Here is a 26898-nt window from a genome sequence, read left to right on the forward strand (position 1 = left end):
AGTGTAATTAATTAGTTTTGTTAGCATCTTTAATTAATTTGATTGATTTCTGGATGACGTGTCAATATTGTTGGCAACAGTTTGTGACGTTAATATATACTGGCACCAACAGTCGGGAAGATGAGTCAAGTCAGCCGGCACGCTAACACAACGGCGTCGGGCCTAGCATGAACAGTTGTTGCTTGACGGTACACATCAAACGAACGGGTACTGACAGCAGAAAAAAGCTTTTTTTTTTTTTTTAAATTCCTGCAAGGAGCTTGTTCTTTGTCAAATCCTTTTTGCCTTTGAGCTTTTTTCAAACTTGACTTTCTCCCGGCGTCTCACCGGCTGAAATGACCTCACAGTGTGGCGTTCCTGCCGAGTTTAAGTAGACAAACACCTGAGTCAAAATGTTAACAACACGTTTACAGCCATTACCAACAGTTTGCTCATCGGGATCAAATGACACACAAACTCTAGCGTAATTTCATCTGGCTGCTGTTGTCACGGCAACGCCACTTTGCGCATTGATGTGTCTTTTTTGAGCGCGGCTCTTCATTAAGCACTGTGTGCCTTCAGACAAACATGGTCACTTAGAAGGCTTGTGATGCTCGACTCGGTATCCGTGCGACGGGACCCGCTGCTTCCTCGCCTGCTGCCGTTGCCCGGGTAACCAAAGCGACCCGGCGGCTCTGGACGCCGTTCAAATCGGTGAGCGCACACTGATGCTTTGGGGGCCCGCGAAAAGGTTTCCCTTTCAATGCAAACAACCTGTTTTGCATGATTTGGTGACACCTGGGCTGAAATCCCGATGTGCAAACAAATGGTGGCGTTTTAAGATAACACGAGGCAAATTTTAATTTCCTCGTAGGGTATTATGGTTAAAAATTGGAGGCTTCTATGGGCAGTCATGCAAAGTTGTGCCATTCAAAATCAAAGATGAGGAAAGTGGCTGCATGGCTTCCTGAGACTGTTTTGTGGGTCTACTACACATCATATGACTGAGAAGCCTCCCAAATTTTACGTTGAAAACTCAAACTGGCTGATTTTGTTGCATTAACTAGTGTGGTACTAAACCAAGTTTCTTTTTTAGCTTTGGATCTTTAGACTTTTTTTTGTGGGTCTATGCATAACCGAGAAGCCTCCCAAATTTTATTTTATTCCTGCAGAGAGCTTGTACTTTGTCAAACACTTTTCCATTTTGAGCTTTTTTCAAAAATGACTTTCTTCTGGCGTCTGATTGGCGGAAATTGTCTGTGTTTGCGTCGGGTGGGTTCTTAGCTGTTGAATTATTCTGGGTGGTTCAAAACAAAATGGCCGACATTCCGTATCTTGTGACTTTTTGGTGGGTGAACCCGCGTTATATACGGCTTCTAAATTTCCTGTCCCCTCCCTACCAATCATACATTTCATAAGCTTTTTGCAAGTCAGGCCTGACTGACTAGATAGTTAGGTGCTGCTGTTTTGGTTAGCAACATAATGCAGCGGTCGACAAATTCACTTCTAAGTCCATGGCCACAATTTGAAACCTATAACGACTCCATGGCCTTTCTTTCAGGTGAAAAGCATTTTTCATCCAGCTCAAGTATAAAGTGGAAAAAAATCCACCGACTAAAGCCAGATGAATAATGATTGCACATACTTTGCCTCGCCCGTGACTTATTTTTCATTTTCCTCCACCCCGTTTCCATTTTAAGGTGAGAAATCCCAAATCCTTTCCCTCGAAAAATTGCCTGCCACTCCGCCACAACTGGGTGACGCGGTGGTGGGGGCTTTGGGGGAAGAGGGGGGGTTATTGTTGAATTTGCTACCTGACAAGCAGCGGTAATCAGAAGCTGTCGGGTGTGAAGTGTCCTCTGCTGCGAGGTGGACACGACGGAGGCTACCAGAAAAAAAAAAAAAAGACTGCGTTAAATCCCGTCTCGGCTGGCAAAACGGTTGTTTGTCAGGTAAAAGAGGCTTGCTGGAGTGCGTCGGCGCAGTTTCATGAGCCCCTCATCATCATACATCACCGTCAAGATCCTTTTTTACATCCCCCCCAGTACCAACATTGAATTTCCATATTTGCTCAATCCCCTGCTCCCAAAGCCGTAAAAACAAGTACCTGCGGAAATTATTGATTTGCATCTGTTTACCTCTGCCGTAAGTATCCCGACGGTGCCGTCGTACACGTCTGTACTTTATTTTGTTTTTATTTTCATTATATCCCTAAGCCGGGGCGAGAACGAGGGAGGCTGCAATCTCGTTCCGCCCTCCGCTGGATTTTTTACGTTAAAAATGAGCATCAGGCACTACAGTGGCGATATTTGATTTTAAAGGTGCAAAGTAAGATGTGCTGAAATTGCAAAATTGTATTTACTAATGTCTCTGCTTCTGATTGGCTGACATGACCTCATAGTCACAGGCATCCTTTTACATCAGATTTACATATTTGTTAAATTGTACTGCTCCCATAGCTGTAAAAACAACTGCCTGCAGAAATGATTGATTTGCATCTGTTTATCTCTCCCGTACGCAAACCTTTTCTCCTTTTTTTTTCGCGGGAGGACGCAGGGGGGCTGCAATGTGGTTGCACCCTCCCCTGAAGTTTTATTTACAAGCCCAGTCTGGCAATAAAGAGTGCAATTTATGACTTACTTTTTAATTAGAAATAATGTCTTGTAGCGTTTAAGTGATGGATGGTTTAATCAATATATAGAGCGAGCCGGGCCGATGATCAACGTCCCCGCCGAGTAGCCTAACTTAACACTTTACCTTTCAGGAGAAATATGCACTGTTGACTTTCTTTTCTCGCTCCGCTTGTCCGTCATCACTGTCGAGTGAATCAAGCTTGCCCTGTCATGGCGTATTTAAGCAAATATGCAACCTCAATGAAAGCTTTTTTGCGGAGGCGGCGGCTTTAAGAAGGACAACTTCTTGACGCCGCATCGGCTTCAATGCGATGTGACAAGCTGGGAGGAATTTTCTTCATATTGGACTCGCGCTGGCGGTTGCTAGTTACTTTCTGAAAAAATTCATGAGAAGTAGCAAAAATGCTCAATGGAGACTTCTTCCTTTGGTTAGAAGCTTAAATTAATAAGATGCATAACATTAATTGGAAGGATAGCCTCAGTAAGATGGAGCCACATAGTCTTTCTTAATAAGGCACATAGCAGTATCTCAAATCGTCTTTCCTCATTGAAATGAATGGAAATGCCATTAATCTGTTCCAGCCTTTCTTCCTCAATTACACAAATGTTTGATTTAGTTTTATAAACAGCAAAAATAGCACTCCAAACTTTGTTGTGCTGAGTTGACACTCACTTGGAAATCTTTTGTGTGCCCTTTTTGGCCACCGGGTGGCAGTACAGTTCGTGCATGTACGGTACAATCATGCAAAAACAAACAAAGTAGACTCGACTTCTTTCACTACTACTCAGTAAATTGCTGTTATATTAGTTGTCTTTTATAGAGGGTTAAGAATACATGCCTGTCAGTATTTTTGCATTGTCTGTCTGCATGTGTTGCTTCACTGTTTGTGTTCAAGTTTAACCGTAATGCAAGGTTAGCGAGGGGCTGTGTAAATCTTTGTGTTGTATATCTAGTGTGAAAGTAAACCTGAACTGCCAATGGTAATTACTTTAATATTATATTTATTATTCGTAAGGAGCGTTGGTAAGATGTGAGGTGAAATGTAGCAGACCACCTAGTTAAAAGCTAACAGATGAGCTAATTTTAGCCACATGGACACAAGCCGGCGAGTATCACCCTTCCTTAAAGACCAAACACAACGGCTTGCTTTCACCCTGCTTAGCGTTGCGTTCACCGCCCCGAGCCTTAATAAGAAACATGACACAGATCCTCAACTATGCTCTAGTCAATGCTTAACTGACCCCGCGCCGTCTTGACCCGGCCTTTTAGTTCTCTCCGCCATTCCTCCTTCTGCTGAGTTTATCAGTCGTCTTTTGTGCAACTTTAGTGTGCAGATAAGCCGTATATTGGTGCCGGGGTTACTCACGTCTGTCTTTGTTCATTCATCAGAATCCCACTAATTCCCTCCCGGAAAAGCGTGTTTTCCCCAGAATGCAGGTGTTGCGGCGTACGCAGGGCACGCCTGATCTGTCCCGTGCAAACATTTAGTCACCAGCGCCAGCTTTTGTATTCCCGTCGAGCTCGGTTAAACCCCCGCTCAATATGTACACGCTCGGTGGAGAGTACACATGGCTAATCTCATTGACGGTGTAAAAACATTCGGCTGATAGGTATGCAGCGTGAGCCCGTGATGACAGACGAAATTTCTTCCGCTTTTGTCAAACGCGCACCTGCGTTATTTCAGGCTGCAAAGACACGCAGCGAAAAATCATTCCCATGTTTGTTCAGAATTTAACTTGCATACACACAATATATTTGCATTAAATCTTGAAGAAATGTTTCATTGATGTCATTTTTATGCGATAAATAAAATAAAATCTATCAGTTATTTTTCCCCCAAATAAGAAAGAAAGAAGAATGAAATAAATAATATAAATAAAATAATATAAAATAATATAAATAATAATAAAATAATAAGATAATACGATAAATAATATAAAATAATAATAATGAAATAATTTCTTAATTTTAAAAAGAAAAAGAAAATATCAGAAAGAAAAGTCAGTCCGTTTTTTAGATTTTTTTTAAATATTAAAAAAAAAAAAAGTATTGATAAGCTCATAAGCTCATGATAAATATATCAACTAGTTAACAGCTGATGGTCTGTTTCCGAATACACAGTAAGCACTGAAAGTTGGGCCGGTCTAATCGGCGTCCGCATTGTCCGTGACGCCCGATCGTGTTTCTTCTCTTTTATCAAGCAGAGAACAAAAGAGGAACGTCTCGCGCTCAGTTTTTTGTTGTTGTCGTTACGTTTTGTCTTTGGGCCGTGTAATAGCATCCCCTTGACAATAATTGGGTGTGAATGAAACACTTGTGCTGGCCTCCAGTAAGGTTCACACAAAAAAGGCGGAGCGGCGCGTTGGTTGAACGGACAAATGCTCGCAATGCAGGAGCTCCCGGAGATTGATTGAGAGGTTTTGGCGGGGGCTTAATTGCGCCGCGCGCCATCTGCCTGGCTTCCGGAACCTGCCGGGCATGTGACAGGTTCCAGCGGAGTCGCTGACGAGCAGATGTCCTCGCCGACGACATCGTTCGTTCTTACTTTACCTTCTCGTTTTTCACCAATCAGGAAATGTCTTGAATCGAAACCGAGAGAAACGGATCGGGGACGAGCTGACATTTGTTCGAAGCACGGCATGAATACGATGAATCAGATTTGGTCTCAATAAGGCGCATTGGTAGGCACATGGCTTGAGTTTAATGTAATTTGCTGAAGCAAAACAGTTTGTGTTGTTTCTATTAGTGCTGCCATTGATGGGAAGCATTTGCATAAATCAAAGCCCCCCCCTCCTCCGCACTCAGATTCAGTTATGCCATAGAGATGATTGGCAGATGAATTTACTAAAAAATCCTCAATCAATACATTAATTTCCTGGCAGAGTGACGGCCGTCTTGGGAGATGTGCTCAAATGGCAACATTTTTTTACTCTAATCAGGAGAACCCAAAGGAAATTCCAAATGCAAATGGCTATCAGGATTTTCAATGTGTGCTTTTCTACGTGCTGATGTCCCTGTGTTGTTTCACAAAATGGATTCTTTCGCTCTTCAGCTCTACTCTATTATGTTTTTGTTTTTTTTGCCTCACCAGAATAAAAAGAATGCTGGGAGCCACCTGACTGGATGCCAACTGTCCGGCTGGGCATTTCCAAATAAGGTAATTAATCGCATTTGCATCCCGAATCTAAATAATACATTTAATTAAATAAATTTAATACATTTAATTAAAAATATTAGTGCTATGTGATCACCCCTCCCCAAAAAAGACATAGAATTAAAACATGATATTGAATACAATACGACTTTTTTTATAGCAGATTTATGAACTAAAAACGTTTAACTGAACAATAGACTAGGGAAACATCTATAAAAATTTAATTGAAAGTACACTATATTTGTAAAGTGAAAATAAAATAAAATGTGTGCTGTGAGTACAAGTATAATAAAATGTAATCGAAGTCAACAAACTAATATCACTGCACATGATTAATAATACGTACAATTTAAGAAATAAAATTCATGCTGTGTTTTTTAAAAAAAATTGCTACTTCATGAAATAAAATATAATTAAATTCCATTATAAACAATTATATATATTTTTTGTAAAAATCATCTTTTTGTCCATCAGTCCCAAAGGCTGCTCGGCCTGCACACTGCAGCCGCTCCGGTCATTACTATTCAGCAGATGCACTGTTTGGCACAAGGACAAAAAAAAAGTTTGCATAATTTATTCAAAGCTGTCGTGAGTGTTTGAAAAATGGCATGTGGCTTTTTAACTAAATACTATAGACAGACTCTGGCCCGCACATATAACTGGAGAAAACTTCATTCGTCTGCTACTGGTGGAATTGATTCAAGTTCCTGAATTTGACGTGGCGTCTCTTTCAGTCTCGTTGCTCGTCTCGGAAAGTTGCCCTTTGTCCTTCTGCATTCAAATGGCTTGTGTGAGGGGACCGTGTTGGCCAGTGCGATAATAAAAGCAGAATCGTTTTTCCATTGACCAAATAATAGAGGAGAAGACGGCGCGTATTGTATTTAAGTCTACGAATGCAGCTACACAGCCGCTACGATTTCCATTAGGTGACATTATAAGCCGGCTATGTCGATACAAATACAGCATTATTAACTTTACAAAGGAACGCAATTTAAAATATAATATTATTAAATGCATTCTTGCGCAAGCTAAGGAGCAATAAATAAGTCTACAATCTTTGCCTGGGCTCGAATCAGCTCAACTACAATATTTCGCCTCTGGCAGTGGAATGAAATGGGCTTTTAAAATCCTAAAGCAGACGTTTCCTCGGGGAGAGGCGCATAAAACTGTTCCCGGAGCATTCAGGTGTGTCCGTAGAAATGTGTCGGCGTAAATCCGGTTTTTCATAATCGCCCCGAGCCGTTTCAGCCACGCTGAGGTGTTCCCGATGGAACAATGTCGGACATATCTGGTTGCGGTGTGACACAATGTCAAACAATCCTCCGGTTTCCTGCTTTGAAAAGAGCAAACTGGCTTCTGTGGCATCCAAGCCCTTGAAATTGGAGTCGTAATTGCTCCTCACTTACTTCCAGGTCAAGTCGGGCCTCAAGAGATGTACTTTGCCTTGTTTATTTCTATTGTGCCAGCTACCTGTCAAATGGCACAATGGAAACGTCATTGTGTAGAACTTCGCATAAATTACAGGACGCGTACGTTGCTTGCGTCAACAAGAATCATTCCGACTTCTTTTTTAACTGTGACTTAGGTCTCTATGTCAGGGACGACATCTTTCACAATCTGGAGGAATTTTTTTTTATCTCGCCTTCCCGAAAGAACCTTGACACGGCGGAGCAATACAGCGCCCGTAATAATTGCGAAGAAGGAACCAAGCGCTCGATTTATCAGTCAATTTACGTTAACACTCTCACCTGTGATCGGAAGCTCGGGGTTGTGACGGAAGGAACAAGATCTGGGATACAAGCCGCCGAAATGAGTTTCGTCCGCGGGATGTCGTGGCTCTCGCTTAGAGATAAGGGGGCAAATCGTCGGTCATCCGGGAACGGCTCGGAGTACGGCTGTTACTTCTCGGTATCGAGATCTGGATCACGTGGTTGGGACGCCTCCCAGACATGTCCCACCGGGACCAGACCCGAAGGTCGCACTGTGATTCTCAATTGGCGTTTTTGTCCGTTTTTGTCATCAGTCACGGCAACGAATAATTTTCCTGTTGAAAGATTTTGCACGGAATACCCGAATGATGTTCTTGTCAATTACTCATCAGTTGGTGTTTAGTGAAGCCTTGGCTGGGAAAATATGCCAAGATTCATTTTGGAAAGACATCAAAGTAGGCGGGGTGAACAAGTACACAGCTGTTCCAATTTACAAAGAGGGTTCATAGGAAGTACAGTCTTAGGAAGACCAGATTTGGTGACTTCACCAGAACTGCGTTCTTCACGGTGAGGTGTTTCTCGGCAGGCCTGGCAGCGTTTTGGATGAAGTGGGAAGTCCGGGATTCTCGGCTTTGGTTGCCGCCCTTGAGACCTGACCCTGGGTCAAAATATGGATGGATTGATTTTATGAATTTCTGATGTAGACTGGTTCAAAGTCTTTTCAGGCATAGCCTCTTGAGAGTTTGACTCGTGATAGATATGTCTACGGAATTTCATGTAGCAAAGTGAAATTGCCTTCAAGCACTGATTTTGGTGTTTTGAGAAAAACAAAATAGTGATTTGAAGAGGAAAGACACACTCGGATTACTTCAGGGGTGCCAAAATCTCAATCAATTTGGACACGGAGCAGAGACCGGTCTCACCAAGCGACTGGCACGGAATTCCTTAACCAGTTGGTTGGGATGGGGAGGGGGGTTGTTGTTGGAGGCGGGGGGTCTCTGACAGACGTCCAACACACACACAGCTGACGCCTCAGGCTGGCAAGTGGAATAACATCATCTCGTATTGCCAGGGAAATATCTCCATCGGGAGGGGCAGGAAGTGTGGGGAGAATTCGAGACGGGACAGTTCGGCGACTCGTCGGCAGACAAATTGAACGGCGACATCAGAAAAAAGCCTCTCTCTGCGAGAATGATGATAGCCACGTCTCATTAAAAGATGAATTAAAGCCCATCCCGCTAAAAATCTGTTACCATCTCCAAAGTTGAGCGGCGCCATCGAGTGTGATGGATACTCCCGCAACGAGATTGGAAAATGAGTGATGGGTCGCGGCCGACGGGGGAGCGGCGACCTGAGCGGCATCAATTTGGGAACTTGTTTTGAGACAATTTATCGCTGGGATGACTGCGTGTCAGAGCTCAAGAACAAAAGACTACAAGGAAGCCTGTAGACTAGGAAATCTTTTGAATTTATTTACCCAACCTTTATTTGGGCAGGTACGGGAAATTGAGAAAGAATTTCCACATGGACCTGCCAGCACACAGTGGAGTTGAGCAAAAGGAATAAAAATAGAAAAATAAATAAAAATAAAATATAGTAAAATAGAAATAAATAAAAATAAGTAAAATAAATAAAAACAAATACAATAAATAAATTAAAAGAAAACATACCAAAAATAAATAATAAATTATAATAAGTAAAAATAAAACATACTAAATAAAAACAGACAACAAAATGTACAGGTGTGTGTCACAATGATACTGTAAGTAACATAATGTAATTTTTTTATTTTAATGAATGACAAAGAGCCTTCCTGGGCCGGCGCGACAACAATGAATGATATTTGACGTAATTACATTTCAGTAATTAATCCCACAGCTTCTCAGTTGAGCTCTTCAGCATTCACACGCAATTTATGACGAAAGTGCATTCTTTTGTTGATTGATTCATTTGGCCGCGCTCTCACCGGAATAAACGACTGCACATTTTCGTCAGCGTTGCGCTCCTCAGTGCTGGCCCGATGCAATTAGCGCCTCCCTGGCTTCAAGTGGGCCTAACATTTGTTTGTGGCACAAGTGGACCTGTAGAACCACACCGGAGTGCAATTAGGGACTTGGACTCGGTTGGAATCAAATGTGCGGCGGCCCTCATGGACAAGATTACCTCTTATTCTTTCCAGTTTAATCCCTGAGCCCTCGTTTGTATCAATCCAAATCCTTTTCTCCAATTCCATGTTGTGCATTTTTAATGGCGGAGACGGCAGCAGAAGGGCCTAATTCGCCTCGTTCGCTTTGAGCCCGGGGCCAGAGCAGCTTTAGATTACTACACAGCACTACAAGTGCTTTCACCAAGCCGCTTCTGTGAAGTACTTTTGTATTAAATCAAATGTCAAGTCATTGACATGGACGTTGAGTCGTTTCATATTTTTTTTCCTCTATATTTCACTTGAAATACAAGAAATGACACAATATTTTAATTTCTGTCATTGATTGATATTATTTAGATGTAGACCCAGACTAAAATAAAGACATTTAATGATCTGAATTGATCAATAAACATTAAATATATGACTGGATGATTAAAGTACCATATCACTTCATATTTTATTTAGTTGATTTATCTAATACTGGCACAAGACACACCCCAAACTTAAAAGATAAATACACAAAAGATTTATTCTTTTGTTTGTTTCATTTCGACACTTCCTCCTTGACTTAACAATTGAGGTCGGGTGAAAATCGAATCAATAAATAAGCCATTTTCCCCAATTAGATCCTGGCACAAAGAAAACTATCAAATGAATGAATAGACTAATTTTACGACCTAAATCCATAAAAATATATGTCTCATAACTTTAATACATGACTGATCAAACAAACATATTACTTCAATTAATAATAAATATTCATTTCCCCTCATTAATAAACCGCTGCTTTGAATACATCATTGGGCTGTTCAACAAAAACAGATTTAAAAAAAAAAAAAAAAAAAGGAAAAATTCCTGCTGTGTCCTTATTACTGTAGATATAAGCTACCCTGGATGACAGCAGGATAATGTTTCTTTTTTAAAAAAAAAAAAAAAGGAAGACTTGCTTGGAATTCAAGGAGCAAAGCGATCTATCATCGGGTGTTTGAGGTCTCGCTAAGATCAGGCACCTCGAGACCGGCGCCGGTGATTCTTTTTGTTCTTGCAGCCCTGAGAGCATTTGCCTCGACAAGAGAGGCGTGTATTGCTCTCTTTGTTCCGAGACGTACCCCATGAGGATGTTTGCCCAGACCAATCAAACTCCATTCACTTCTCGTCTGAGGACCGCCACAACCCGCCGCCTGACTACGGCGAGCTCTTGACACTCGCATGTTTGGCAGGCGCCTCATCCCTGTGGCTCCGGGGGGAGGAGAAAAAAAAATAAACACCCCACCCCCCCTCCATTAAAGATGATTATCTGGAGGAGAGCCTTTGGGAGAAGGGTTAGCCACCAGGAAGCCCTCAGAAATGAAGTTGATGTTTTTTCAGGCGCGTCATTTGAAATTGCGGGAGGCTCGTCTTAAACAAATTGCGGCGAAGGAACCTCTCCGGCGGCGTCCATATGTTGCTTTACTCGTTGGCATCTGTTTGCCATTGTCCCACACCTGGAACTGTGACGATTATAAACGTCAGTGGGGGTAAAGAGTTGGATTGTGAAAACTCAAGTGAAGCAAGATTCCTCTGCACCAAATTGGGATGTTTTGCTTTTTTTTTTTTTTTTAAATGCAACTTTGGCTTTAAATGGACATTGTTTTGACTCTGTTTCCGGGTCGATGGGGAGAGGCGGATCTCTGTTTTCCTCCAAATAGGCTTTGATTTGAGAAAGAGTACGCCATCTGTGTGTTGTAATGATACATGGCTTAAAATGTTTGGGCAGTGCCATTGAGATCAATCTACTCTGTTCTGAAGGTTGATTTCGATATTGTTATGAGTCCCCCCCCCCAAAAAAAAAGTCCCAGAGAGCAGATGGAAGATGGTATTAACGCGGTAATCACTTCTGGATTGAGTGGATCGCCTGGCTGAGGACGTTGTGCAATTTCTGTTTTAAAGATTTCATTAGATTTTGTGCACGGCATCAGATAATGATATTGAAATGCGACGCGCTGTTGGAATCAGCGCTATTGACATTGGTGTAGCGCTGAGACGCCCAGCTAAAATTGATGTTTGTGTGTGTGTGTGTGTGTGTGTGTCATTGCTTTTCCTCCTCCTCCGCCTTCTTGTGAAATCAGACTGGGAATGAAGTGGAAAATTATGCATGTGGTGTTAGTCAGGAGGAAATTGAGACCTGAAGTCAAATACAAATAAGTCTACAAAAGAAACAAGTGTGAAACTCAACTTTGGAAACAGCGAAAAAGCCTTGCGTCACTTCCAAGTCATTCTGAAACCGCCGTGAAATTTCAACCTGTTCCGGTTTCAAGCGGGCTCTATGTCGCTGACAGATTTCACCGCGCTTCAGAATTACTCGACAGTCGTCCTGACATAGGTAAGGTCATGTTTTGCTCGGCCGCTCATCCATCATACCAATAACCCTGCCAATGCTTCTGACCCGGATCTGCGTAAAAAACGCTGGTGTCGGCACAACAGCTCAGGAATATATCGACGCTGGAATCCATCGGCGTTGAGGTCACACCGGTTTTATCGTCTTAACGTACCCCAAAGCTTCAGTCTTGGGCAGAGCAATTTCTTCTAGTGTCTGACAAACGGCGGTCGAGTAAGGGTTGCCGTGGTAACCCGGGCCCACCTTGAGCCAATCTGGTGGATGATAATCCCTGCTGTGCATCTTGTCATTTTATACGTATCATTTCCTCTCATGGATCGAGGTTATGCTCAGGAGGGTCGGCTTTTAGGGAGGGGGCGGGGCGGTCCCATTACTTAAGCCGAGCCATCAGTCACACTCAAGGAGATGATCATGGAGGACCAGTCAGCGTGCGTGGGAGCTAAAGTTAGCGCTATTATCTGTCTGTCACTGGCTGGCTGCGTCGGGGTCCCTCGCGGGGAGCCAATTGTGCGAGTGGATGCCTTGCTGCGCACGTTTTCAAGCTTCTGGGATGTCACAGCCTATTCATCTTCAGATTTCCAATACCGTCGAGCCTCACCGGCTCTTCGCCAAGGAAAAACTCATCTATTCATGCCTATTTGCCTATTCTGTATTGAGGGAAATCTCAGATAGAAGTGCCGAAGATCTGGAAGCCATTTATTTTGTTGGGTAACTGTGTTTAATATAATGTTTTGTGTATTCCACTGTTTGATGCTTCAGGCCCCGCCCCCTCAAAATCTCATATCTGACCGTTTTGGTTTTAATCACCAACCGCCGAAGATTTCCCTCGGCGAGCGCTCATCAATCAGAACGCCGCCACAGATGAACCTTCATTATACACCTCATTTGCATAAATGCACACGATTGGCCCACGTCCATGCAAGATAGAGATCTGTCATTGGAATGCGATCCCACTTCATTACGACATGTTCAGAAGGCGGGACTAGGTGTGAGTGACTCCGTCAGATAGCGCTGAGGGTTAAATTGTAAATATTTATAGACTATACACAAAAGGTACTATGTGAACAGTTTTTTACGTTTTTTTTTATCCAATTTTACCCAGTCCCATTTGGTCTTGCCTGGATTGCTTAGGTTTCAAGTGATCCATCTAAGTGACTGAATCGCTTGTCTTGATCCTTAAAAACCTAAATGAGGGCCGATGTGCAAATATCAGGCCTCGTTTGGACCAATTGAGTCGGTCTAAGTACCTCCGAAGCAACGGGAAAGGCAAATGCACTCTGCGGTACCCTAATAGTACTTTGCCAAAGTAGTGAAATGTGATAAATTAGTCTCCTTGATGTTGCAAAGAACAGGCGTCACTGGACTTGCAAAACGTTGGCCATAGTATCTAAGGGAGTTATCTTAAATCCCTTCACTCGAGGTACCCTTGAAACGTCAGTGCCGTAATGTATCACACGAGACTCCTTCTGGAATACAAGACACGCTGGCATTACTGAACTATCTTGTTTTCTTTTTCATTTTCTTTTTTAAACGGCATCCAAGCTGTTCTCATAAATATATATTTTATGATGTGCTCACTTGGCGGCGGGCGCCACTTCCTGTACTTGTTTTCATTTATTTAGGGAGCAAATGAACTACTGTGATAGTCTAGTCTTGTTTTTTGGGCATTTCTCAGCGGACAGTCTGTTTTGTATACTCTTGATATCCGAAAAAAAAATAAGATTCCTATACCCAAGACCTTTCCTAAACCTTCTGTATTTAGATCCTTAACTTTATCCTAAATCCTAATCATTGACCCTATTCCTTTATCCTATCGCTAATCCCTAACCATATACCCAAGTCCTTAAATCTATACCTCAAACCTAAAACCTATAGAGATACTAAACACAACCCAAAATCCTAACCCCGACCTAATTTACATCATGGTTTCTAAACCTATAACCTAACTATATACCCAATACCCCAACTCTCATCCATTGACTGTGACCCCTAGACACCAACACTAGATCCGAAACCGATACCTTAAACCCATTCCTTAAACACTAACCCTTAGCCCTAAATCCTTTCACACTAATCCTAAAAGCATCAATTCTTATTCAAACCAGCGACTCTCTGATGTTGCTTAAATAATTGCACGTCCTCGATGAAGTGCCTCATCTACCCCAACGGTCAAACCGGTGTAGGTTTAAGTGCTGCACCTTGGATTCATAATAGCTGCCCTCCTCATAAAGCCTTTATTATCTCCAACATAAACAATCTGATTACATTAATCTCGGATTTGGGAAATAATCAGGATTAGGATTAGAAAATGGTTACATGCCAGCACAATCATTGCCCCGACATGTCTTGAGTATTTAGAGCGGGGAAAGGGGGGGTGAACCCATGGTCAAATATGAGTCCCCCCTCCCCCAATGGAAAATGACTCTCTTCAATGCTGTCAGATTCTGTCAGCGATCCTTGCATCTCTTCTCAGGGATTATGGTTTTGCGGCAGATTGTGTCTGCCTTTGGATAATAGAAGACCTAATCATTGGAGATCATGCGACACTAATGGGGCCTCGCTCATCAGATTATGAACCATCAAACATTGCGAGCTCCTCATTGAAAATATACATTTACTGTACATCAAGAGCTGACTGAAATTGCACGGAAAATGTGTTAACCGTAGCTCTCAGATGACCTAACCCTAACCCTCCCCATCAACCGTAACGTAACCCTAATCTGTTGTCTATACATACCGTCCATTATCTGTTGTCTATTTATACCGTCCATTTTACACGCATTTTTTCTCCGCAGGAGTGTTTGGACATCGACGTGTAACGAGAACAAGCAACCTCCGTCGCTCTGTGTTTTACTTGAAGGCCTGAGTGCTGAACTCCAGCGTTAGCAGCGGGCGGTACGAGGGGGAGGCCATGTGGACCGCACGCCTGCTAGTCCTTGCCAGCCTCTTTGCTCCAGCCGCTCTGGGTATGTTCAAATCCGGTTTTACTTTTGTCTGAATGCCGAGCCAAGCTTTCCCGCTGTTATTGTGCATCAAAATGTATCACGACTAGGCTGCGATATAATTCCGCATCTAATGCTATTGTTAAAAAAAATGTATCGTGTCAATAGAGAGAAGCAATTCCCTCTCTTATTTTGGCTCCAAAATGTATACTGAGAGACAAGTATGTTTATTGTTGCGGTAGAGCCGTTGTGCAGCTGGAGAGGGAATTTCTCCACCTTGACATTTCCCCAGAGATTGCTCGACCTACTTTGGGATCTCTAGTCCCCCCTTTTGTGTGCAAGAATGGACGTGCATCGGGGCGTGTACTCGGTTAGGGGTTAGGGTTTAAGTTCGGGAGTAGCAAGACAAGTCATACAGGGATGAGATAGAGAGAGAGAAAAAAAAACAATTGTCATCAGGTTGTAACACACACACCTAAGGCACACACACCCGCCCCCTTACTCCCCCTGCGCCATTGTTTTTGGTCACAGTGAATAACAATAGACAAATCAATGCGGCAAACAGCAGGCACATTAATCATGTGTTTGCGTGCATGTAAAAGGCTCCGGGATAGATTTGATATTCTTTCCGCCTAATACGGCCCCGGCCGGTGCAATCTGAGACGGTGCGGTTGTAAATGGATCAGGTCCCTCCGCTTATTAGCGCCCCCTATTGGTGCCTTTGCCAATGACAAAACACTGCTTGTTTTGACGTGAGGACCATGACAATGAATTGAAAATACACGTGTGCACGGAGCCGTAAAGCGGCTGATCCGTCGTCGCCATGGCGAGCGATGGTTGCTTTCAAGTCCTATAATTCCATATTTGTATTTTACACTCTGGCGTACCGTATGCGGTCACGGCTGCAGCCACACTTTTAGTTCTGCCTCGCCATCCCTCTCAAAGGCGTCCTCGGATTTGCCTAATTGAGTTAATTAATTAAACAAATGATTTATCCGCCTGCTGGTATTTGAAAGCGGGGGGTGCTCCAAAGTTGTTTGGAGAGCCCAGTGAGGCGTTGCCGTGTTGTGCGGTGACAAGCAGGTGACTCTCCGAGCACTGCGACGTACACATTACATTTGCACCTGGCAGTGGGGAAAACAAAACATTTGCATTATTTGCAAATGTTGAGTGACACAATTGTGCTGTTATCATAATAATTAATTGTTGTTGTTACCATTATCGTTATTATTCGCATTCTTGTAATTATGACTGAACTGTATAGTGAGCCCGCTGGGACTTGAGCATCACGGAAAATGTCACTGCTGAGAGACATTCAAATAAACGTTGCCATCAATGAATTGAGAAAGTGCGGAGAGATAATGAATTCGTACTTGTTAATTCTTACCTCCATATTGAGCATCAAAGCGGGAACGCGAGGATACCAAAAGACAAAACCTTCACACAAACTGCCAGTGCTGAGAGAAAAGCGATCACACTTGGACTGTCGTGTTTCACACCATATACCGTATTTTCCGTACTATAAGGCGCACCTAAAAACTTCCAATTTTCTCAAAAGCCGACAGTGCGCCTTACAATCAGGTGCGCCTTATATATCGACCAATATTGAGCCACTACAGCAGGCATGTCCAAAGTCCGGCCCGCGGGCCAAATGTATATATCTTATGGACAAAGTTTTAAAATGGGCCATTCATTGAAGGTGCGCCTTATAATCCGGTGCGCCTTATAGTGCGGAAAATACGGTACTGTCAATACTGAGAGAAGAGCATTCAGGGCGATGCTATTGAGCATCTGAAAATGTATTCAGACCGCACGGAAAATAAAGCCATCGCCCAGCATTTAATGACAGCATTCTAGGAAATATTACAAGCACAGGCATGCAATTCATCCACGCCAGGATGGATTCATCATATGCTAAAATCCACACGCTGATGTAATAAATGTCACGGCAAGGCCACACAAAGCGGCAGAGGGGAAAAAGTCTAGGCTTGTATTGCTGCTGACAGTTTGCCCTTGAAGAGGTGTCACTTTGAGGACGCTCCCTTCTTGACGGGAATTGACTTTAATCCCGGGCCCTGCTTCAATTGATCCTTTCGACGACTCACTCAGAAAAGTCTTTAAATATTTTGGGGGATTATCATTATGGATTTCCCACTACCCCCCACCCCCCCTGCCTCGAAGAACCCTGATGAATAAAAATGAAAAACTACAATGCCAGTGTATATTTTTGCCATATGTGCTGCTGTTTTGGTTAGCAACATTCTCTTTAATTTCTTTGACGGGGGAAATCGAGGCATCTCCAGTATTTTGAAGGCAGACTTTATTTTGAGGAATACAGTCTTGTACATTAAAATCCCACTTCCCAATAACACCTCCATTTGGCATGTCACCTACAAATCCCTTCTGTTTTTATGCCCTTCTATAATGGATGCAAAATCAATACCGGCTTGATATTCCGAGTGGGGGGAAAAAAAAAAAAATGGCCCTCGCGGCCGGCGGCATCTGTTGTCACTGCGTTACATCGCCAAATTGCTGTCAGAAGTGGCCGGTCTCGCGCGATGATTGACAGTAGCGTGGCGGGTGGCACGCTGGGGTTAAACACCTGCGTGTTTTATAGGCGCCTGGCGTATATATCTTCCCGGATAAATGAATTAGCATCTCCCCGCCGCTCAGAAAGCGCTGAGTGATGCCGTTTAAATCGCTCCTGCCGCCGGGTATCGGCCCGAGCGGTGTTTAATGAGGACGACTATCGACGGCGAGGTCAAGCGGCGGCGCGGTTGGCGGTGAGGCAAGCGCTACGAGGCAGGTGTTTTTCAGAGTGCAATTTGGGATAGTTGTGACTTTCCTCCTCATAAGCGTCATCGTCAAATCAATAACAAGAGACGTTCTTGTCCTCTGCTTTGTATCAATACGTGCGAGAATACAGACTACAAATATCGATTTCAAGAGATTGCGAATCGTCTTGTATCGTACGATTTTCTGGCATGAAATATTCCTGCTGTCCAATGGAAAACAAATATACACCGTACAATACCGAAATTGTTATATTGATAGTTGGCCCACCACAGTATTGGTTTCAAATATGGCTTATTATAACTTCAGAACCAAATACTACGTAAATACTGATAAAAATATCAAGGATGATCTCAATTACGATACAGAATCGATAATTCAGCAAGAATGTCTGACGACAGCCAAGTATTGCGTTTAAATAATTCTAATGATAACAAATTAAGGCGGAATTGGCGATTTTGACAACATTATTATGATGTGATCACGGAGCAGCCCGTTGTGGCATGAAGTATTTCCATCCTTTCTTTTTGACACTTGAGTTGCTGGCTAATTTTCTGCTCGGCGTAAAAGCCTTTGAGAGTCGTGTTGCCCGAGGCCAAATGTAAACATCATTTACTTGGGAGAACAATTTGCCTGAACTGTTTCTCACTTGGAGATAAATAATCCCTCATGCATTATTGAAAAAGCGTATCATTGAAAGACCCCTTCTTTCAAAGTACTCTTGCAAATGAGCTACTTCGGTTAATAATGCCGCAAACCAGGAAGTGGGTGTGACGGGCTCCCATTGGTCTAATCGAATCCGATCAATCACTCGCCGTGGGGGCGGGACCCGTCTGGGCGGTTGACGTGTTGAATCAGCTCCCCTGTCTTCCCCCCTGCCTTTGTCTTCCATCTTTCTTCCATTAATTCAATGAAGTTGTTGCATATGCACACACGGACACACACACACCAGGTTAGCTTAGCTGGCTATGTTTGTATTCCCCGTAGGAATCTAACAATAACCTGCATGGTTTTCATCAGACAGAAAAGATGTTCTGGAATGTTTTGAGAATGTCCGTGCTCCCAAACAACCGTATGGTGGCCATTGGGAATTCCAGGAAAATGATTTCCCACAACGGCTGGTGTGTATGCGGGCCAGTCAAACCAAACCTTGTCGCCGATTAATATTTGTGTTACGTCTACACCCTGCGGCGATTTTGTCGCCACACGGCCGCCTTCTGTAACCACGGCGGTCACAATATATCTGTTCAACATACTTCCTTGACACCGATGTTGTACCAAGTAGGCAGTGATCGGCTTTTGTACATAAAAAAATGCAAATAGGTAAAAATGTGAAGAGTAAATATGTTATTGCTGTATAATTTAATTATTTTTACTTCAACCAAATTATGAGGCTTGGTGTTACCTATCTCCATCCAGAACTTCAGATTCAAATGATGGCTGACCATAACGTTTTTTTTTATACGTTTCCGTGTGAGTTAAAATGAAGTACAAGGACCCTATTTTGTTCCTAATGACGGTCTTTTAAATGTCATTGTTCCTTCCACTTAGTTCCGGGGTTAATCAGCCCAGAATCAGCCCTATGATCCCTATTAAAGAAATCAAAAGTCCCCCTTGAGAAGACAGTTTTTGGGGGAGGGTGCAACATTTGAATTCTCCCTAAGCAACATGGCACCCGAAGCGTCACTACGAGTTCATGCATTCGTGCACAGCCATCAATCAAAGATGTAATTACACGACAGTTGCGGACTAACCGGGTAATCGTAGACATCTACCCTCTTCCGCCGCGGGAGCACCAATTGATGATGTCAATGATGACAGTCTCTCGCTCTGATGTTTTTTTAATGATCGTATTGGGATTATGAAGTGTTCCGATTTTGACATTTGCAGAACTGGAGAGCTGCACTGCTTTCTACTTTGTAGACCAAAAGAAGTGGAGGAAAAGTATCTATGTAAAATAGAAAATTTATTGAAATTTTAGTTAGTCAAAAAAAGAAAAATCATGCAACCATTTAGGTTGGTGGCTTATATTTGTCATTTATCAAAGTTTGTCCCAACTTTTTCAACAAGAGGTAGCATTAAACATTGCCATTCAGCGTCAGATAATTGACGGCTTTCAATTGGAATCTATTATTGGCGAGTCACGATGTTTTCAAACGCGGCATCACTTCACTGCCTTTTTGGAATGAAAACAAAATGAAAGGCACCATAATGAGCACCTTCTTTTGTGTTTAACTAGTTTGCGCGTTTGAAAACAAGTGTGAATCCTGTCAACACTGTTGAGTTGAGCCTCATGCTGCTTCACCTAATCTCCCCGCAGCCTTTAGCCGCGCGCCTATCCCCATGGCGGTGGTGCGTCGCGAGCTGTCCTGCGAAGGCTACCCCATCGAGCTGCGCTGCCCGGGCACCGACGTCATCATGATCGAGAGCGCCAACTACGGGCGCACCGACGACAAGATCTGCGACGCCGACCCGGCGCAGATGGAGAATACCAGATGCTACCTGCCGGACGCCTACAAGATCATGTCACAAAGGTAAAGGCGGCTTTTCTTTAGCATCTCCGTTGCGGATCTGATTGGTCGCCTGACGTGACCAATCACATCTTGATCGTAGGGATCTATTTTGTTTCATACACAGATTTAGAGATTCCTCCCGGGGTCATGTGACTCGTTTACATTATGTTTAAGGTTTGAATGGGGAACAGGTGTTTGGTGTTATCTTTTAGCGATTTAGCAAAATGGCAGCTAAGCTAACAAGGCTAGATATGCGCTCCTGGTTGGTATGAATTTCTGCTTCAAGCTAAGCAACGTAGCAGTATAATACAGCAATTCTGTTTTTGGTCGTGTTGCATCCAGCTTAGCCAGCTAAGCTAACAAGGCTAGCTATGTGCTCTGGGAAAAGAAAGAGCTAATTCAGTCAAGAGCAGGTGGTTCGTCATCATGCGGGGAGCCAGCTCGCTTCTTTTGGCCTTTTCTTCCATCTGATATTTGCTTTCCTCTCACTTTGTCGTCTTTTCTTTCATCCGCTGCTTCTCCACCATTGCTCTTTTTTCTCTTCTTCTTCATCCGCCAGCGTTTAATTGGCAGGTAAGAGTTGACAGCACATACGCGATGCTTCTGCCCTGGAGCAACTGGGTTCATACTCTTTCCGCAACACTTTGATAAGTTCACTGGCAAAAAAATCTGCGATGAGAAATCCCCAAACAAAAAGCTAAAAGTCATCGTCAGAAAACTCTACTAGATATTTGAGTAGGAGTCTAGTTTAGTCCAGTTAGCCTCATGTGGACCGGCTAAAAATACAATAAGAAAATACTTCGTTAATAAAACATCAATAGCCAAATGATTCCAGAAGACTTTTTTTTGTGGGTCAACTCCTTATAGACTTGCCTACCAAATTTCATGCTGTCTTTAGAAAATGGCTTCAGGGGATACATAAAAAAATCTTCATGGTAGGCATCCGTCATAAGTAGACCACAAATTTGTTTTTTACATTGCTAAAGGAAACTCAGACAGCAGAATCTTTGGAAAGTCAGTAACTTGTACATCAGAAAGTCAAAATACAATCACCTCTTCTACCACCAGAAAAAGTTCGGTTTTACTTTTTTTGCATTCTATAAGTATTAGAACATGGGTTGGTTTCACTAACAACACTGGTTTCTTAGCCAAAAGCGGAGGAAATTAGCATATTTCTTTAATGAGATGTCACGCAGAAGTTTCTTTTGTGACTCCTCAAAACATAAAACAACAAAATTGTCACAAAAAATAATATACATAAGAAATATTTATACCATACGTACTCCATTGGGGCGTCAAATGCTTGTACAGTGGTTTACAAATTTGAACGTCAGACAAGCTGGATGACAAGATGACTATATTTGTCGGTGGCAATAAATGGTTGGATTCCAACGAATCGGTAGTAAAATTGTCTAATTGCTTTTAAGACCCTGCTGCCTTTCCGTAAAAAGGTTTTTAAAAATCATATGTCTACACATGGCGTACCCCAAATAATGCTTGATCGACTTCATCAATAAACAGCTCTGCCCCGCCCATCTTCATCAGTGGCTGGCATTTTCTCCTTATTTCTCCTGGACACGCTCTCGAGAGTTTCAAGAGTGGCCTCTGCCGCTCTCCTGTGAGACCTAATTATGCCAGGCTATTTTCTGAGCGAGCGTGCATGTCGATATCGCACAGCGGGAGAGCTCTCCGTCACCCCGTGCCGCATTCTTATTCATGAGTCTTAATTCCGTCAATGGCCTTCGCGACCACTGGACCGTGGTTGTTCTTCGCTGCGGTCGAGAAAAAAAGTGCTGGTCGTGGCATAAAGGGACGCAACTTGTTGGCCCCCCCCCCACTCCCTGTTTGCTTTGGACATGTTGAAGATTGCTGCCTTAACGCATATTGTGTCCTTTTAGAGTGCTGACGGGGTATGGTAGATGGGGGAGGGGTGTTCTTCTGATTTATCTTACCTTGAAAAAAGATCGTGTGGAATATACAGACATCCCCGAACCTAACAGATCTTACTTTCAAGGATTATTGTTTTGACTTTTCCTTGAAAATGAATACGCGATGAAGCCAGCAGGTCCCAAGGTTGTTGTTTTTTTGGCATGCTACCTCTACGCCGTGATTTGAAAATGCAGTGACGTGCTCGTTGATGCGGAACACGATGTTACCAGATGTGATGCTTATACAACCTAATAGCGGCAGCTCAAAATAAATTGGGGAAAAAAAATGACGCGTGGCTGTCGGATGTTTTTTTGATGATGAAGGATACCGGGGGAGAGAGTGGAGGTGGCGGGTGAGGATTGTGTGGACCAGAGAGAGGCTTGAAGCCCAGATCAAAGATGCTTCATCTGAATCCAGCGCTTCCTGCTCTTTATGCCTGCTGAGGCCGCCGCCCCCGCTGTCGCCATCGCAATCAGCCTGTCACCTTGAAAACTTGATGGAATTTGTTCTTCCTCAGACTCGAATCTTGGTCCATTTGATTATTTCTTAGAAGCGGTGTCTTGATCTGTATTACAACCCGCAAAGTTGTGAGACAGAGTTAGGACACTTGCATTTCCAGTTTTTTTTTTTTTCTAATGATGGGTCATAAGAAAGAGAGTGCAGAGAAAAAGACGAACCACATCGGGTCTAATACTTCTGCATTAAGTGCTCAACTGGAGCAGACGGAATTGATAAAAGTTATAATGTCAGCCAAATAAGATCAAAATAAGTTTGTAACTTTTTTTTTTAATTTTTAAGTCTCTTGACCCCAAATTGCCACCAGATAGCACCAAAAACTAAATATTTTTCCTGCAAATATTGATTGCTGAATCGAAAAAAAAATTGCAGTTTGCTGCAGTATAGCGCCAACTACTGTTGAGGAGGATTTTTTTGTGAGTATCGATGGCTGGTGTCGAAAGATACCTTAAAACGTGGCCAATACTCAGCTTTGTAGGTACAAATTACCGTTAAAGTCAAATTAATTATATCTGTCATATTGTTTTTATTTTTTTTATTAATCCCGTCTGTGCATTGCTTTTGTAATCCTGGACCCGCCTTCCTGTATTGAACATGGAGGTCACTCACCACCTCCTTGCTGTCCTTTCATTCGTGAGACGTCCCATCGATTGGGACAAGGCGGGAATATTTGATTGTGGCCGTGTTGAATTTATTTAGCCAATGAATGGGAGCGGGGGGGGGGGGGTTGCATCCGTCGCTCATGGCTGCTGGAGATAGAGCGGATTGTTATTGTAGCCACCTTCATCCCTTTTGTACGTGTGCGGTAATTAGTGGCTTAACACCCTCCCGCAAGCTAAGCTTCTGTGCGCTTCGTGATGCGTTTCGGGGAGCTTGCGAAGACGCCGCAGCGCTTTGAGCGCAGACCCCCAAGATGGACACGGGGAGTTTCCATGGTGACCGTGGCTGGAGATGAAGGATCGGTGCTTAAAGGCAGGGGAGTGAATGTGAAACAGAGATTGGACTTGGGTGTGTGTGTGTGTTTGTGTGACTTTGTGATACACTGCGTTTATTGATTTGTGTGTGGATTGTAATGCAGTACAGTGAATGGAGTTCACCTCCATCTGCCCCAAATGGATTTTAGCGCCAGTTTTGGTGGTGTTCCATGCTCGCTATTCTTAACAATGATAACCTTGCAGGATTTTTCCTGGCTCAAATTGAGACAAAGGTACTAATACCATTCTGATCACAACCAACAGGCCAGAGACAAGAAACAATTGAAAACATTCACAGCAAAGGGAAAACAAAAGAGCTTATTAACCTTCCTAAAAGAACATTTAAGGATGTTTAAAACCAATATATTTAAAAACAAACAAACAAATAAATAAATAGTAGATTTCTGTGATCGCTAAGAGACCATAGAGTGGATTTGATTTAAAAATGACTAAAAGACCGTAATCAAAATAGTATCGAAAAAAAAAAAGCGACGTTTTCATTTGGATTTGGACCCGGATCTGGAGACCCCAGAGCTCTGCTTGGTTTAAAGCACCGGCAAGGTACAGACGTTTATACTGAAAGAAGCAGCCAGCCCGACTGATGTCACTCAGAGGCCCCGCCCCTTAAAGACACATACAACATTACATGCAAGTCCAGCCAACTTTCCGTTGCGTTTCGGTCACCGGATGTACTGGTACAGTTCTTCGCCTGGCATGTCGAATTATCAATTCTTTTTTCAATATGTGTCACCTTAATATTCATCTCACTGCGGTTGTTGTAAAAATATGGCTGCCCACTAAAGCCGCCCCATCCCCCTCCTCCCCCCGGAATGAGATTAAAATGGGCCTACGGACCGGCGAATCCCAAGGGGCCCTTCTTGGCTTTGGAAGATAAATCAAGCATCAGCAGCCAGATAGGGAGCGACGTGGTTTGTTGGCAAGAATAGAAAAATTCATCGCGGAAATCGTAAATCATTAGATGGGCAGGCCCCAGCGAATAAGCCTCAGCCGCCAAACAAATCGATTGCGCATTCCGCTGCCTCCTTCCTGTGCAGGTGCTCCCTAGAGTTTGGATTTACATGCACATAACGGGGAAGTCGCAGTCCCGACGAAGGATTCAAATGAGGCGGATCCCATGCATATTAGATCCAGCGGGTTGTTCTTTTGTTTTTGTGGATGGTGAAAAATTGTCATTATGTTGCTGTGAAAGCAAAGTATACACTATTTTTGCTCACACGAGAGAAAGAATAGAAGATGGAAACGTAGAGGTTTCTTTTTGGTATTAGTATATTTTTTTTGTCTCATATATTTTTTATTAATACGTCAATATTTCTGACGAGTGTATTTTGTATATAATATAATATAATAATTAATAATTGTATAATTTTTTTCACAATTTACATATTACCTAACTAGTATATTTCATTTTATAATTTTCTATTTATCATATTTTTTATTCTAGTCTAACATTATTTGCTTGAATTGTTTTCTAATCATTTAGCAGTTTCTCTGTCTGTAGTTTTAACCAATATTTTTATACTTTTCCAAACTATAATAATGCCATGAACTTCTACAATACAACTAAGAAAAGCATCTTACAAATAAAAATAAATATTTGAGGCCCATTGATAGCGATACCAAACGATAGCATGTTAATAGCGACATACGTTGCGCATCAAGTGCTCACGCGCCATTTTTAGTTGTGTTGTTTTATATTTCGTGGATGGATATCATGCTACAGTATATTAACTTGTGCCTATTTCAAAGTCCCTCCAGAGGCCCGTGTTCCAATTCTGCAAGCTTATCTCCCGACGCACAAAATTAGAGAGCAGGATGCAAACATCTTATGAAAGCCACTAATCTGCACCAGTGGTTGAGAAGGATTAGGCTTGTCTACGGTCCAAAAAAAAAAAATACAAACAAACAAAATAAAGCAAATCTATAAGACGAGTCGGATTTTGCGGCACGCTGCTTATTCTAAAAATGGTTGCTTTAAACCAAAATGGCTGACTTCGTGTGCATTTTTTATAGCATTGCATGTAAGAAACTGACATCGTTATTGTTTCTATTATATTTGTACTGCAGTGATGATGTCAGCATGTCTGTGTTTTGGATGTTCTCAAATATTTTTAGCTGATCTTTCCTCATTTTTGTATGTAGTATAAAAACTGGCCCCGATGTAAAACTTTTGGAGAAACATCTCCGTAATTGATGCGAACCTTTTAAAGCCTTGCTGTCAGAGAGTAGCGCAAGAGTTGTACTTGTAACGCTAAGTTGTGTGTCTGTGTGTGTGCGGTGCGCCAGGAGACAGGTGGAATGAGAGAAGATGGATGCAGCGGCTTGCAGCTGGGAAAGATAATGAATGAAGTAGACCGTGGGTGGCGAAGACCATCACTAAAAGCGTAATGGCTCCCCACAGAGGGACGAGGATATTGACCCGTCCGTCACTTTTCTTCCCCTCCGCCCGACCTCCCTCCCTCCTTTTCAAATAAATACAATTCCTCACAAGCATCCGCACGCCGCAGCGGAGACACAACACAAACAGAAAACCTAAAGAGACAAGCAAGGCTGCTTTTCGTTTACTCGTTTTGAAACGTCAGTTCGACACTTTTGACGGAGGGGCAAACAAACGTGGCGGGACCACCCGTGCTGTGACAGCAACATCAAACTGTTTGTATGCTGTAAATATAGTTTGGCTGTTGCTTTACGTGTAGCCGCGGTGGCTATTTATTTTTTTATTATTGTTTTTTATTTTTATTTTTGTATTATTTTTTTATATTTTTATTAAAAATTTTATTTTTATTTTTATTTGAAAAAAATCAAGGTGATAAACCATTATAAAATTTGTACAAATTTCTATGAGCTCTTCATCTCATTCACTGGTATCCCAGTTACAAAATTAACGTTGACGTCTATAGCCGTCAATGGTAGTGAACGAGTTAGCGAGTGACATCATACATTTTCCTGCCTAGCCCAATCCGATTACGAATACGCGGCGGGCACCTGAAAAACATTTCTCAAATATTTCAGAAAAAAATAATTTACGATTAAATACAGAAAGGGAAGTTATGTTTAATACTAATTTCATTTCAACATTGTCTGGCTTGTAAATTGGGGCTACTGTTCAAGAGTTTTTGCTCAAGGGTACTTGCTAGCTGCGCGGGTTGCCGTGGTAACCCGCCAATGACAATGTTAGCAGTCTAATAAGAAGAACCTTGAGATAAGTTTGAGT

The 26898-nt window shown here is 42.7% G+C and overlaps 1 protein-coding gene across 13 annotated transcripts in view; it reads left to right on the top strand.

Annotated features, from left to right (window-relative positions):
- The window catches only part of LOC119128482 (adhesion G protein-coupled receptor L3-like), a 90639-nt gene that overhangs the window by 15625 nt on the left and 48116 nt on the right, over positions 1-26898 (top strand). For all 13 annotated transcript variants that reach the window (XM_037260924.1, XM_037260925.1, XM_037260929.1 and 10 more), the window contains exons 3-5: positions 5705-5770; positions 14795-14965; positions 20055-20268. In XM_037260924.1, coding sequence (XP_037116819.1) covers positions 14911-14965; positions 20055-20268 — 269 coding nt within the window. In that variant the 5' untranslated portion in view covers positions 5705-5770; positions 14795-14910. The remainder of the gene's footprint in view (positions 1-5704; positions 5771-14794; positions 14966-20054; positions 20269-26898) is intronic.

Source organism: Syngnathus acus, chromosome 10 (assembly GCF_901709675.1).
Source record: "Syngnathus acus chromosome 10, fSynAcu1.2, whole genome shotgun sequence".
In the NCBI taxonomy this organism is placed as follows: domain Eukaryota; kingdom Metazoa; phylum Chordata; class Actinopteri; order Syngnathiformes; family Syngnathidae; genus Syngnathus; species Syngnathus acus.